This window comes from Coturnix japonica, chromosome 4, assembly GCF_054131305.1.
Source record: "Coturnix japonica strain WE chromosome 4, WE-NBRP24, whole genome shotgun sequence".
In the NCBI taxonomy this organism is placed as follows: Eukaryota; Metazoa; Chordata; class Aves; order Galliformes; family Phasianidae; genus Coturnix; species Coturnix japonica.
The window spans coordinates 8,499,394-8,513,996 of NC_140666.1; the positions used below are offsets into that span (position 1 = coordinate 8,499,394).

The 14,603-nt window shown below is 41.1% G+C and overlaps 1 protein-coding gene across 2 annotated transcripts in view; it reads right to left on the reverse strand.

The window, feature by feature from the left end:
• Positions 1–14,603, reverse strand: part of LAS1L (LAS1 like ribosome biogenesis factor) — a 29,681-nt gene that overhangs the window by 1,562 nt on the left and 13,516 nt on the right. For both annotated transcript variants that reach the window (XM_015860089.3, XM_015860087.3), the window contains 5 exons: positions 13,041–13,126; positions 11,866–12,081; positions 11,124–11,259; positions 10,324–10,697; positions 7,989–8,130 (listed from right to left, as the gene is read on the reverse strand). In XM_015860089.3, coding sequence (XP_015715575.1) covers positions 7,989–8,130; positions 10,324–10,697; positions 11,124–11,259; positions 11,866–12,081; positions 13,041–13,126 — 954 coding nt within the window. The remainder of the gene's footprint in view (positions 1–7,988; positions 8,131–10,323; positions 10,698–11,123; positions 11,260–11,865; positions 12,082–13,040; positions 13,127–14,603) is intronic.

Below are 14,603 nucleotides of genomic sequence, written 5' to 3' on the forward strand. Positions count from 1 at the left end.
CACTTCCAACAGGCCTCTTGTGGATTTACAGGCCTCTTGGACCCCACAGTCAAGTAGAACGGACACCACACCTGGAGTACACAAAGAGCACAAGAGCTTACCGCACAAAGAAAAGTCCCTGTGAGAGTGAGGGCAGCTATTCAAAGCCTCAGAGGTTGCTGCAGTAACCTACAGTAATCCTAAGCACAAACCTGGAACACCAGGAAAGCCACAAAAGAACACAATCTTTTGCATTCACAGCAGCTTACACGTCGTGTTAAACCAAAACCAAATCACAACGTTACATCCTATTTCTGCAAACAAGACTGAACCCTTTGGAAAGCTTTATTTATAAAATAATTTAAAGCTATGCAGTGAATAATTCCATGCATAAGTCCACCAGAGATCAAACTGCAACAAAGAACAAGCAAAAAGGAGCAGGGGAAAAACAAATCACAACATATCTGACAACTTAGTGAGGGAAAACTTCGTTGATGCTGAGGTTGTTTCTTCAGTCTCAAGGGAGGCACATTCTCTTATTTTCTGAACCTCCAGAACAACGGTAGAGAACAGAAGTGAAACACAGGAGTTGAGAAGGCCTTTTAACTGTATCTCAACATTGGGTACATCTTCAAAAGGGAAGCAAGGTTGCCAGCGATAGAAGTTGGTTTGTTTAGCAATAGGGTACATAGTTTAGCAATTAGTACATTAGTTTAAGAACCAATATATGAGTTTAGCAAAAAGGATCTGTAAGCGATAGCTCTAAAACTTCCCATTCCAGCTTTAGTGGGTACACAGTCTTGCTTTTCCTCAATAATTTTGCACTGGGGATGCAATAGAATACTTTTATCTTCTGCCTCCATGATTCTACTTCATGAGAAGTGCAGGAGTAACTTTTGCCTTTTGCCTCAAAAATGAAAGGCTGTTTTACTCAAGTTCCATAGACATAGCTTTTAAGAAGTGGCTCAGTATGGCCCTAATAAGCAATGGAAATCTTCCAAAGTGGGGTTTCAGTGATGAAGCTGATGGTGAAAAAGGGAAAGAAGTGGGTGGGCATTTGAGCATCCTAGATACCCCTGAGCATGCCCAAAGGGACATCAGCACCTATCTACCAGTCCTTGAAAAAGAATCCATGTTTGCTGTTCAAGTAGACAGAACTAGATGATGCAAGAAACGGCACAAAAGCAGTAAGGAACAATAAAATGCGTGCACTAGAAAGTTTGTTTTTTTCTTAATCTCACAGCCTTTGTGGTTAATTTGTATGTCCTCAAATACACTACTGAAAAGCAGCATTCCAAAAGACAGGGTTAACCGTTCATACAAATACCTCAAACTTTTTTAAACAGGAATGGTTAAATGCATTGGACATTTAGTTTGTATGTTATTACTGAAACTGCTTTAGCAGTTTATTCCTATTCTCACTTTTCACTGAGAAAGCAGGAAGAGAAGCAAGCACAGATCTTCTCATAGGATCACTGAGGCTGAAAGGTACCTCTGAAGACTGTAAAGACAATCCCTCTGGTTGGGCTATCTAAAACACACTGCCCCAACGCAACATCCAAGTGGGTTCTGAATACCTCCAAAGATGGAGACCCCAGAAGTTCTCTAGATAAATTATTCCAGAGTTAAATACCCTTGAAACTCAGAATGACCCAACTCAAACAATTTGCTAGTAACTACACCTAGCGTGCTAAAAACTTCTTTTAAAGGATACAAAATGTTATCTGCATACACTCTTTTCTGCTCTTAGAGGACTCTGTTTTCTATGATTCAAATTTGTCCCAGGCTTTAAGCCTATTATTAAATTTCTAGGGAAAAAAAAAACCCAAAAACCAGTATTCTAAACCAGGTCACTGCATAATTCTAATGCCACTACACGATTTCTACTGTTTTTAAAGGAAATCTTTAGATGAACAAATGGAGCGTCACCACATGCCTATGAGCAGCTTACATCATGCTCAACGCTGCATCAAAGTACATCTATTCACAGTGATTGCTGTCATCCAATGGCTTGGTCTTAAGGGAAGGGAAAAAATAATCACAAGCAATAACACTGAAGACATTGCTTAGAACAGAACAGGGTTAATTACATGCTCTTAGCTAAATGCCCCTTCTTAAATTTCAGAAACAAAGTTCTCTTCCTCTGTAGCTATTTCAACATCAAATTTGTTTCATATTTAAGTACAAAAAGCATCCAGCAGTCAAGGCAGAAGACTATTTTCAAAATGTCATAAAAAGAAAAGCCCACAAAAAGAAGAAATTGGTATGACTTCTACTTTAAGTGCCCAGGTTAACACCTTCACTGTGTACATCTCATTTGCTTGTCTTGCTGCTACAAGTAGAACTCTTGGGTTAGCAAGATAATTCCTTATTTGCCTGCTTTATAAATTGCTTTATGTTTCTCTGCAGTAAGAGTTCAAAAAGAATTTTTATGCTACATGGGCCAGGCAACACACTTTGTGCAAGTCTGCAATGCAGCAATTAGTGGGGGCTCATTCTGCTTCTCTAACAATCAAAGCACTGCACTGCAGCACAAATCAGCTCTTATGTTATTCCTTCAGGACATCTGTTGCATTCTGCATGTCACTTTCCCTCTTCCTCCTTTACTTAATACAGGATGCAGGGAGAACTGAATACTGTATGTAAAAAGTGAATGACACCCTCACTTCTTATTGCAAGATGCTTAGTGCTGGCTCAGGCTTTTTTTTTCTCCTTCCCCTAAAGCAAGGTTTATAAAACAGCTTGTGTAATCAGTTTCACCAGTGGCTAGTTCCATGGCAACAACAGCAAAAGACTCTTAGCAAAGCATCACCATAGTAATTCCACTCTTGTTAGCTGGACAGGAAGGTTTCATGTTCTCTAGGGCAATCTAATACTCTGCACTATGAAATAAAATGGCGTGATCTCCTAATCATAAAAATATTAACAACCTACATCAACCACTCAGTCACAAATTCCTTAATGTCACCACCTGCTTCTCCATACATGCACCAAATAATTATTACCTATGAGATAAGGACTAAGAAACTGGAAAAAAAAACAACAAAACAGGACATGTCCTTCCAACTGTCCACCTGTGGATCCCAAAAGGAGTGTTTTGACACATGTGAACAAGAATTTGCCTCTTCCAGGACCAGAAGAGCTGTGTGCTTTGGATGCATTTCTGATCTGGTTACAGGAAGAGAATTCTCCAAATCAAGGCCAACATCAAGCTGAAATTCATATACTTTACCTGAGCAGAAGAACCTTTTAGAAATCATCGAAAGGCTGACAGTTCTTTCTCCCCTATAGCAACATTCGTTACTCTCATGTGTACAGACCTACATCTGTTCTATGCAATATGCCACTTCCTTTCACCCCCCTCAACTCCCCAGAAGCAAGGAGCCCTTGGAATCTGCTGCAAGCAATGGAATCTTGAGTCCTAGAAAGTAAAACCTAGAGAATACTGCCAAAAAAAAAAAAAAAGGATAAGTAATGACTCACTCTCTGAAAAATAAAACAGTAAACTTCAAACAGCTTACAAATTAACCTTCTTTGTTATTTGTAAGTATAAGAACCTATTTCAGTACCTAACCATCAGTATGAATATTGTTATCACTTTTAAGCTAAAGCAACTCCACAGCTACACATTTTTTTAAGCCTGCACATTGTGGGTAGTTTATAACAAAGTACAAACCTGACCTTCCAATGTGTTTCATAGTTTCATAGTTTCATGCGGGTTGGAAGGGACCTTAGAGATCATCGAGTCCAGCCCCCGGGATTCGAGCCTCTGTGTAGCAGAGTGGCATTTCTACCACTTGCGCCACAGGGGGGATTCGAACCCCGGGCCCCAGTGTTGCATGGCGGCGTCTTTAACCACTGCACACACCGGGGCACCTAGTGCATAGCCAGGAAACACCCCTGACAAATTACATATGAGAAAGAGGTGTTTTAAAATAAATTATGTGTATTCCAAGCTTTTTATTCCTCAAAATCTCTTATTTCATATTACCACTGAATGCCCACCCAGTTCAAATAATTACATCATTTTTATTCTGATGTCACAAAATCTCACACTTCATCAGGGTCTGACTGAAAATTTCATTTAAAAGTCACTATTTAATCACAGCACTCAGCTACTGCTTGTGAGTACTGTACAACTGCCAACACTTCAACTGCTTTTAGCGTGGGGTTTTTTAGGTAACAAATAAACTGAGTAATGTGTGCTGTTTACTTCAGTCCAGCCTTTAGTACAGTCCCATTACATCTCCTTTAACACCTACATTGGTGGTATGATATAAAGATTATATTTGGAAGGATTCCTTTGTAGAGCATAAACTGAAATCATTAGATAACTTTTGATTTCTTTTAACTCTAAAATAATAGAATAACCAAGGTTGGAAAAGACCATTCCAGCACCTGACTACTCTCTTGGAGAAGGAGCATTCCCTAATGTCCAACCTGAATCTCCTCTGGTGCAACATGAGTCCATACCTACTCAGTCTAGTAACACGGGAGAAGAGGCTGACCCCTATTTCACCACAACCTCCCTTCAGGGAGCAGTAGAGACCTGTAAAGCCTTTTGAGCCTCTTCTCCAGAATAAACAATCCCAGCTCCCTCAGCCTCAAAAGGCCTGTGCTCCAGACCCCTCACAGCTCCATTGCCCTTCTCTGGACACACTCCAGGGCCCCAGTGTCTTCTTTGTAGTGAGGGGCCCAAAACTGAACACAGTACTCAAGGTGTGACCTCAACAGAACTGAGTACAGAGGGATGATCACTTTCCTGCTTTAGAAACTACTCCAAGAAACAGTGGGACTGAAGAACACCTGATACCTACAACATTTAAGTCAGAGAGGGCACATGCTACAGCTGGCTTCAAGTAGCACCTTAAAACAAAAACAATGAATACTATTACTTCATATGCACTTCATTACAGTCTTCGTAATAATGATTCTAACTGTTGTGCACAGCCAAATCAACTGAACTAATGACAAACTTTACGAAATCTACCTCTTGTCAAAGCCTGTTGGCTAGATGCAAATAGTGCTGATTGCTGCAGCTCTGTATTCTAAATCAGTGATTTCAACTACCTAAACTTCAAGTGTAAAGCTGTCTGACTTGACGTCTCTGACATCAAGCATCATGTAATCTGTGACTACACTGAGTGCTGGGGTTCTGCGGATTAGAAGCAGTTCTGCAAATTCCAGGAACTTGTCTTATTCCCAATATGGAACACGTTGCAAGCAATATGACTCACAGCTGGTTGACATCAAAGGGTTCTTATGCGGAATCTTCCCCCTCCCCCCATCTACTATAGACTTATTCTTCTTTTGGAGATGATAAACTATGAGGAGTGCTTTCCAACTCTCTTTACAGCCTGACAGGAAATACACAATGACCAAAGTATAGGTCAGCAAGAAACACTACTCACAAAGATTCAAAAGGGATAACTAACTTAACAAGCAGAGAAGTCAGTTTGGTTCTGTATCCTGTAGAAGTGTTGTAGCTAAGTAGTTCGTTAAACATCTGGACTGTCTGGAGCATTAGAAAAGGATAATGTCTTTTTTTTTTTAATATAGCAATCTATATGATTTTAATATACCCTCTCAGCAACAGCCTATCCCACTTCAAGCCTGAACTGACTAAAGAGCAGACTAGTCCATCAAGAGGATGGACAGAATCATACTCACAGAATGTCCCAGGTTGAAAAGGCCCACAGTGCTCATCCGGTTCCAACCCCCTGCTGTGTGCAGGGTCACCAACCAGCAGCCCAGGCTGCCCAGAGCCACATCCAGCCTGGCCTTGAATCCCTGCAGAAATGGGGCATCCACAGCCTCCTTGGGCAACCTGTTCCAGTGCATCACCACCTCAGAGTGAAAAACTGCCTCCTAATATCTAAACTAAACCTCCCATCTCAGTACAAAACCATAACCCCGTCCTATCACTATCAACCCTTGTACACAGCCATTTCCCCTCCTGCTTATACACTACATTCAAGTATTGAAAGGCCACAGTGAGGTCTGTCCGGAGCCTTCTCTTTTCCAGTTTAAACAAGCCCAGTTCCCTCAACCTTTCTTCATAGGAGATGTGCTCCAGCCCTCTGATCATCTTAGTGACCCTCCACTATGGACGCTTTGCTTTTCAGAACTGGAAAATACTCTGAAGACAACTCTGAATATGTGAAAGTATGAATACATGCAATAGCTCTTCCCACTGCAAAGCCCCAGTCTGCATGACTGTCATTGTTAATCACACTCTCCTTAGGAAGCTACCAGATTGGGCTCATCTTCCAAAAGGAAAGAATGACTGATTAAGAAGTTATGCTATCAAGTGTTCAATAGAATAACTACTATGCACTTATATTTTGAAGAGCCTCTTTGTTTAAAACACACATAAGGCCATCCGCTATGGTGTATGTGGTGAAACTGATTTGACCACTAATAGTATCCAAGATTCTATGACTTCTAAGAGTGAAAAAATGATCCTATTAAAACATCTTCAATGAAACTGTTTAACTAAGCATGCATCACTTAATCACAGAGATGATCCAACTAAAGCCTTACAAAATACTACCATTATTTCCATGACAACCTCTGTTTCTTTTGTGAGGAGATCTGCAAGTTAAATTACTAGCTGAGGCTCTGATAAGGTCACTGGGCAATGCAAACATGCTGTGGCTGAGGATCTGATTCTCATTAATAGAAACTAAGTTTTCAAGTCTGCTGAGGCTGTGTTAACTTCCAAAGCACCAAGAAGCAATATCTCACAATGTTTCTTGTAGAAAGATGAGAAGGAGAAATGAAAATTATAAACATGAGCCAGCCTCATCAAAAGATAAGATGGAGAGCACATTTTTGATCACCACTGATTCCACTGTATTGAACTTTCAGCTAGTGCAAAAGTCTCAAGAACTGCAAAACAGAACTACATTTCCAGAAGAGAATGTTTAGCAGGAATTATAACTAGCACCTCTCAGATCTGATGACAGAAAAAGATGGAGGAGCTGAAAACAGGTGTGTGCTGGGTATGTTCTTTCAGGTAGAAAGAATGACTGATACAGTTTCATGAAGTAACATCCTATGATACTGTTGAGTCGGCAAGCAGTAATTTTAGTCACATTGTGTCCTTACACCGACAAATCAAGCCCACTGTCAGGCTTACACCGCACAAACAAGAGTTTTTTGGGTTTGAGTTCCTTCAGTGGAGGAGGACAGGGAGAGTTTCTATCACTGAGGATTAACCATAGCATGAATAGCTACAACTGCAGTGATAAAAGCCTTACAAGTGTAGGACAGCATACTAAAGCATTCACTTCAAGCACACAGAAGAAAGTTTGCGTTAGCTGATGCCAAATGTGTCATGGCACATTGGGGTACAATCAGCCAACTCCTTCTTTGGGTTATGAAAGTAATTTGCTGCCAACCACTTTCAGTGGGTACTTTCATCTTCAGGCTTTCCCACTAGCACACCTCAAAGTTCTTCAGTAGACCACAGGGCATTTTAGAATGACTCTCCCTTCCTATACAAGTCCAGCTAGTCTAAGAAGACATACTGGGGGAGGCTGCATGACTTCTCCACAGTCAGTAAGAATGTATGGAGGCTTCTAGTCTGGCAAGACCACAGTTCTTCCTATTAAAGTTATCCATCCCACTGTATTCACTGGGCAGACTCTGCACCAGCTTTTAGCACTTGGTTTCCAAAACTCCATACTTGCAGGTTAGTAACTCTAAGGATCAGCAGACCGTATCTTAGCAACAACACCGGGCAGCAGCAAAAGTTATCATCACAGCACAAAGAGTAGACTACTATGCTATTACATCAGCATTATAAAGGACACATATTACTTGAAAAATGAATGTGTGAAGAGAAGTCAGTAGATATTAGAAACACTCAGATAGTTTTGCCAAACTACTACAGAAGTAATAGTCTGAAAACTAGTCCTGACTTTTACACATCACAGTACAAGGCATAGATAAATAAATACATTTCATAGCTTAAGGACAGAGTTCTGCCCACACCCATTACTCACTTTGTAGTAGAAGACTTCCACTCATCTCTCACTGGCTGATCAAGCAGAGACATCATGGAATAATTATCCAACATGAGACCATCAGGGTCATCTGTCTGACCTGGGAGTCTGCCGAGAGGAAAGTCCTTCCATTGCACTTCATCTGAGTAAAAACACAGCACATTGAACACAGCACATAACGTTGAAGTCAAAGCTAACCAGATAGACTTTCAAAAAGCAAGACTCACTACAAATCCAAAAACACTGCTTCATGCAACTCAGCAAAAATGAAGAATCTCAGGTACTCAAAAGTAACAAATCTGAACTATAGTTTTAATTAATTTCCTTTATAACCTTAATATCTCTTTCAAAGAAAGTCACCATAGCATATAAGAAGGTAGGAACACATCTGGAGTCAGGTAATATCACACAATTTATTCAGCACTCCTTATCCAAACAACTGTGAGGCAATGGCCATTAAAAGAAACCTCAGGTTATTCTAGAGCAAACCACAATACTTACATCCCTCCTTTAAGGATGCTTTTGTTTGAAACTGACATACTGATTTCCACATACCAATTTAAAATTCACAAAAGCTTATACAAATATTTACTGTGCATACACCTGTAAATGGAAATAGATATTTGTACACAGACGAAGAGACAAAACAGCACCTTTAGCATAGAGCAGTTAATTCCTCCAGTGTGACCAAGCATCTCACTGCTGAGACTAGCAGCCACACAGTATCATCACTGACTGAAGAGGAATGGAAGCCACAAAAGCAGAATGTAGGGAAATATGATTAACATTAAAGCAATTTTGGGCAGGCAGATGGACTGGGATGAGGTGGCAAAGAAACACAACATGATAATGTCCTTAAAATTGTGCTATTTATCAACACTGCTGTTTTCTCTCTCTAACTCCAGTTTTTAGCTTTGGCTTCTAGAGGGAGCCAGAAGCTGTACATTACAACTGATATCAGAGACCCCATTCCCTTATGCATTATTTACATAGCAGTACCAAAATTTAAAAGGTAGCACCCAAAAGAGAAATCCCTTCCTAAATTACATATCTCTGTTTTGACTGTAAGATTTCTTAAACCCCCCTTGCTCCCCTTGTCTCAGAACGCTTATCTCTAGAACACTAACTAGCAGTGCAGTAATGATCAAAAGACAGAAGACTTCAAAAAATACAACACTCCAAAGACAGCCAGCAATAATCACACAGATTTGAGATCCCTGATAATATAAACTTGGCCAAGTCAGCCTCTGACCGTTTCACTTAATCTGTTTATAAACCCAGACACTGGGTTTATTGTAAATAATTTGTATACTAAGAGCTGTCATGGTTTTAGTTCTCAAGTAGTTTGGATGGTAACTACACATCCTCGTTGTCATTCAAACACAAATTCAGTTTACCCACAGCCAACTACATAAACACAATCTTCAGGACAATCAAGTGGCTTGGGACAAAACGTGCATTCTTTCAGCATTTTTCCTTGCTCTGAACCAGCCACTGAAACAGAAGACAGTTTTGCTCAAAACTCCACCTTTAACAAGCTGCTCACATCAGCATTACTAAGCTGAACAGCTTAGGTAGATCTGATATTGCGGGCAGCACCCTACCTACAGAGGGAGGTTGGAATGAGACAGGTCTCTTCCAACCCAAGCCATTCTATGATTGTATACTACCCCACATCCACTTTGTTTTTTTCTTTTTTAACTCAGGAAATCTTTCCTCTGAGTGTAGTACACTCACTGTCTTCCAAAGACTACGCTGTCCTTCTTCCTTTAAACACCACTTTGCCTCCAACTCCTATACACCAACCTCCTTTCTCAGTCTCCAGAAAAGAAGTCCCTCTATAAACCACTCATCCAAAAATTTTCTTAGCTACAGAATGCTCCATCTCAAAGAAAATACGAGCTACCAGGCTGAAGCTAAAAGAACACCAAATAAACCATTTATTCACTCTACAGACTTGTTGCACTGCTCCCATTTCTTGCTGGCCATTATGTCATAAATACAATTTACTTGAAGCATGGATCTTACAAAGCATGACGGGTGTTTTCCAGTGCTGCAAAATATTGCTTTCAAATACCCTTCATCTGACAAACAAAACTCCAAGAGATATCTCCATTTTCTTTGCCATTCCCAACTGACATTGGTGCTGTCCCATCAGTTGGATACAAACACCAAGTTTGAAAAAGCCCAATTAAAAAAAGTTGGAAAAAAAAAACAACAACAACAGTATTTTAAGAGCTTTTAGGGAGAGATGATACTTGCACATAAAGGAGATGACTGGATAAAGCAGTTACAAGGGATTTGGAATATTAAGTCTTATGAAATCACTTTTTACCTGCAATAATCTGCCAGGCAGACCCTTGCAGCTCTGTCTTTTTCTCAGCAATAGCCATTGTGTTATTAGGATTAGCAAGTCCTTCCAAAGGATTTGTTTCAGCTACCTCTTCTTCCTCCTCTTCTACCTCCTCTACACCATCATCTCTCTCTTGTAGATCTTGTTTCTCTATAGTCTGCCCTTCACTTTTGACCTGATTTTCTAGCCTAGTCCTCCACTGTAGGTTCTCTATAGTGTAAACTGGCTCTTTGCTGTAGTCCAAAGAGAGACCTGGAGGGGACAAAGGGCCACCTTCTTCTGTGTAAATGGATGCAAGATAGAGAAGGTTCTTTCGCGAAGAACGTGGCAAACGAGGTCGCATGCTTGTGAAGATCCTAGAAAAGAAAGGAGCAATGTAAAAATCTTAATAGCAAAAAGAGATTCCAGATAGAAATCTATCAAGCAGAGCTGCCTTTTAAGTTTAAGCTTCCTCTACAACAGTTCATTCTTATCTCAATTAAGAGGCAAATATGATTATTCCTACACAGTGGATGCTGGAATACACCCTCTTTGTGATTAAAATTAAGGACTTAGGATACTTCTAACTGAATTTCTGAATTTGTCCTCCATCTCTTTGTAGAATCTCCAGGGGAGATAAGCAACAACAAGTGGGGTTTCACATACATCTGCCATGATTTCTACTAGATGCAAAGGAAGGGAAAGGAACACAGTCATAAATCATCATAACACAGGAGATCTGGCCAAAGCTGTTACAAAGTGCTGTTTGCTGTCCCTTTTCTAGATCACAGAATCAAACTTACAGCTGGAGGAGGTGTGGGGTTGCCCAGCAGGGAGCTTCCAAGCACTTATCAATCAGTCTTACCCACTGCAAAGGAACTTTTTGAAGGAACAGTTCCTTCATGTATGCTTGTTTGTTACAGCGACGTCTTTTCTTCCCTTCAAAGAGAAACACAATCCTGTCAAACTTCATAAAAACACACACATCATCCCTGTGCCCTTTTACTGGAGCTCTTATCCTCGAACAAGCTGGCACTCTAATTAAAGTCCAAGACCAGATATGCTGACCAAGGACATCAAGACCATTATAAGGGACTTGCCAACACACTAACAGCTAGATTAGCTTCACAATATCTGGCAACAATGGAGGGGAAGAGTTTCCCACGCTTGTTCTGTGCATAATATCCCACATAGGTAAGATACAGAGCTGTGTCAGTATGGTACTATTTATTTGTTATGTCTTACTGTTAATTCCTGCAAGTACTGGACTGATCTTTCATAGGAGAAATTGGATTTTCACATTATAAGGAAGCCACAGTAATGTTACAAAAAACATTTTAAACTACTGCTAAGAAATACATGGCAGACATATGTTGCGAGTTAAAAAGGTATAAGAAATGCAATGATGAAAGCTCTCAGTTAATATGAAAAATGTAATAATTATGTTATTACACTTACAATCTCAAGGACTCATAAAGCTCTCCTTATTCCTGCAATGGCACAGAAGAGATGCCTACTTCGTTTTGAAACCCCAGACATACTCACCAATGTTAACCCTAGCAATGCTAGTCAGCATCTCAGAAATCCAGTTGATCAGGAATTGAGACTGGAGATCTGAAGAGTCAGAACACTCCTTCAACTTCGTGAACATTTTGTCTATTAGGGTCTGTGTAAAACTTCGGGAAAGGATGCTTGTCAGCAAGGGCTGCCAGATGCAGTAAAATGTCTGAGGAATTTTGAACTGCCATACCTCTTTATTTGCTGCAATAATAAGAGAAAATAAAAGAGAAAAAAGATAAGCCAAAAATTACTGTTTGGGTTTTTTTTTGTGAGCTGTTGTGTGACTTTGTCTCAAAGTAAAGTAGTTTGCGCTGAGATCACTACCTTCTTTCCTTTTTCTTGGATCATCATTGAATGCACAGCTATTATTTTCTCTTGTTAGTAAATTAAGGTAAGCAAACCAACAATAAACTGGATAGTCCAACAAAAACAAAAGATACAATGGTAAATCACGGGAACATCTACCTCTGCTTTGCTGATTTCCTGCCAGTTTAAGTCTACTTCATACATAATGAAGAGCTATTCTGTCTCAGAATAACTTACCAAGGGAAAGCACAAAGAGCAAAACAACACAGAATCAAGAATCTGCTACAAGTTTGCTACTGTAACGTAGCCAATGAAATCTGAAATCATTCTTGGGAAGTATTTTGGCAGGCATTGAGGTATGTTTTCAGGAAGATAAACAATTGGTTATTTTATATTGCTCCTTAATTCTTTTGCAGAAAACCCACACAACTCCACCCAAGTGGATAGAAGCGTGGAACTGAGATGCACTTAATAATGTGAGACTCAAAAATATATATACATATATTTGTTTCATATCTTCAGTGTAAAAAGCAACTACAGAGAGCTGATTAAATAAGTAACTATTGCAGACACAGGAAGACAAGCAAGCAAGCTTTGAAAAACACGGCAGCCAAGCAGCATTCAGTGCTGAAGAGTTACGCTTCCATAACAATGAGATTTATGCAGATGAAATAGCTAAGCATGTCCATAGAGGGGTCTCCAAAAAAGCTCAAAGATGTTTAAGGACCTAAAAAAAATAAAAAAAATTACGCAGAGAACTATGGATTTCAATATAGTGATGAAAAAGAACAGAACTGGCTGTAACACTGGCCATACACTTTTTACACAAGTTAAGCGGTTCCCAAAACACTCACCTTCATACTTTATATTTAACATATTCAGACAATCCATTGTTGGAGTGAGAAAGCCATCGCCGAGAAGAACTTCCGCCACTGTCTCCCTAGAACAATCACAGAGTCCAGTTGATGCCATTTAGTCCTTCACATATCAAAACACCACTTGCACCAGTTCTCCAACACATTCATAACCCAACTATAACTATGTGGAAGTGAAGTAGCTTGTTCTAAGGCATTTTCTGCTGGTTTCCTATTGGGTAGATTCAGAAAGATGTCCTGGTTTCAGCTGGGATCACAGAATTACCCGGGTTGGAAGGGACCTCAAGGATCATGTAGTTCCAACCCCCCTGCCTAGCAGGGCCACCAAACATACGCATTTACTAGATCAGGTTGCCCAGGGCCCCGTCCAACCTGGTCTTGAACACCTCCAAGGACGGGGCATCCACAACCTCACTGGGCAGCCTGTTCCAGGACCTAACCACCCTTCTAGTAAAGAACTTACCCCTAACATCCAACCTAAATCTTCCCTCCTTCAACTTAAAACCATTTCCCCTAGTCCTGCTATTATCAGCCCTTTCGAAGAGTTTACTCCCCTCCTGGGAGTAAGTTCCCTTCAGGTACTGAAAGGCTGCAATGAGGTCACCCCGCAACCTTCTCTTCTCCAGGCTGAACAAACCCAACTCCCTCAGCCTGTCCTCATAGGGGAGGTGCTCCAGCCCCCTGATCATCTTTGTGGCCCTCCTCTGGACCCTTTCCAAAATCTCCATATCTTTTTTGTACTGAGGGCTCCACACCTGGACACAGTACTCCAGATGGGGCCTCACAAGAGCAGAGTAGAGAGGGACGATCACCTCCCTATCCCTGCTGACCACCCCTCTCCTGATGGAGCCCAGGATCCCATTTGCTTTCCGGGCTGCCAGAGCGCACTGCTGGCTCATGTTAAGTTTCTCATCTATCAGGACCCCTAGGTCTTTTTCAGCCGAGCTGCTCTCAAGGACAACTCCTCCCAGCCTGTACAGGTGCCTGGGGTTCTTCCGGCCCAAGTGCAAAACCTTGCACTTTGCCGTGTTGAACCTCATTAGGTTCACCCGAGCCCAGCTTTCCAGCCTGTCAAGGTCCCTCTGAATGGCATCTGTTCCCTCCTCCGTATCAACTGCACCACTCAGCTTGGTGTCATCAGCAAACTTGCTGAGGGTGCACTCCATTCCCTCATCGATGTCATTAATAAAGATGTTAAAGAGCACCGGTCCCAAGACAGACCCTTGAGGGACGCCGCTCGTTACCGGCCTCCACCTGGACATAGAGCCATTGACCACCACCCTCTGTCTCCGGCCTTTCAACCAATTGCTTATCCATCTAGTTGTCCACCCATCAAATCCACCTCCCTCCAATTTGGAGATGAGGATGTGATGGGGGACCATGTCAAAGGCCTTGCTCAGGTCCAGGTAAATGACATCGGTCGCCTTCCCTTCATCCACCAACGCCGTCACTCCATCATAGAAGGCCACAAGATTAGTTAAGCATGACCTTCCCCTGGTGAAGCCGTGCTGGCTGTCTCGGATCACATGCTTGTTCTTTATG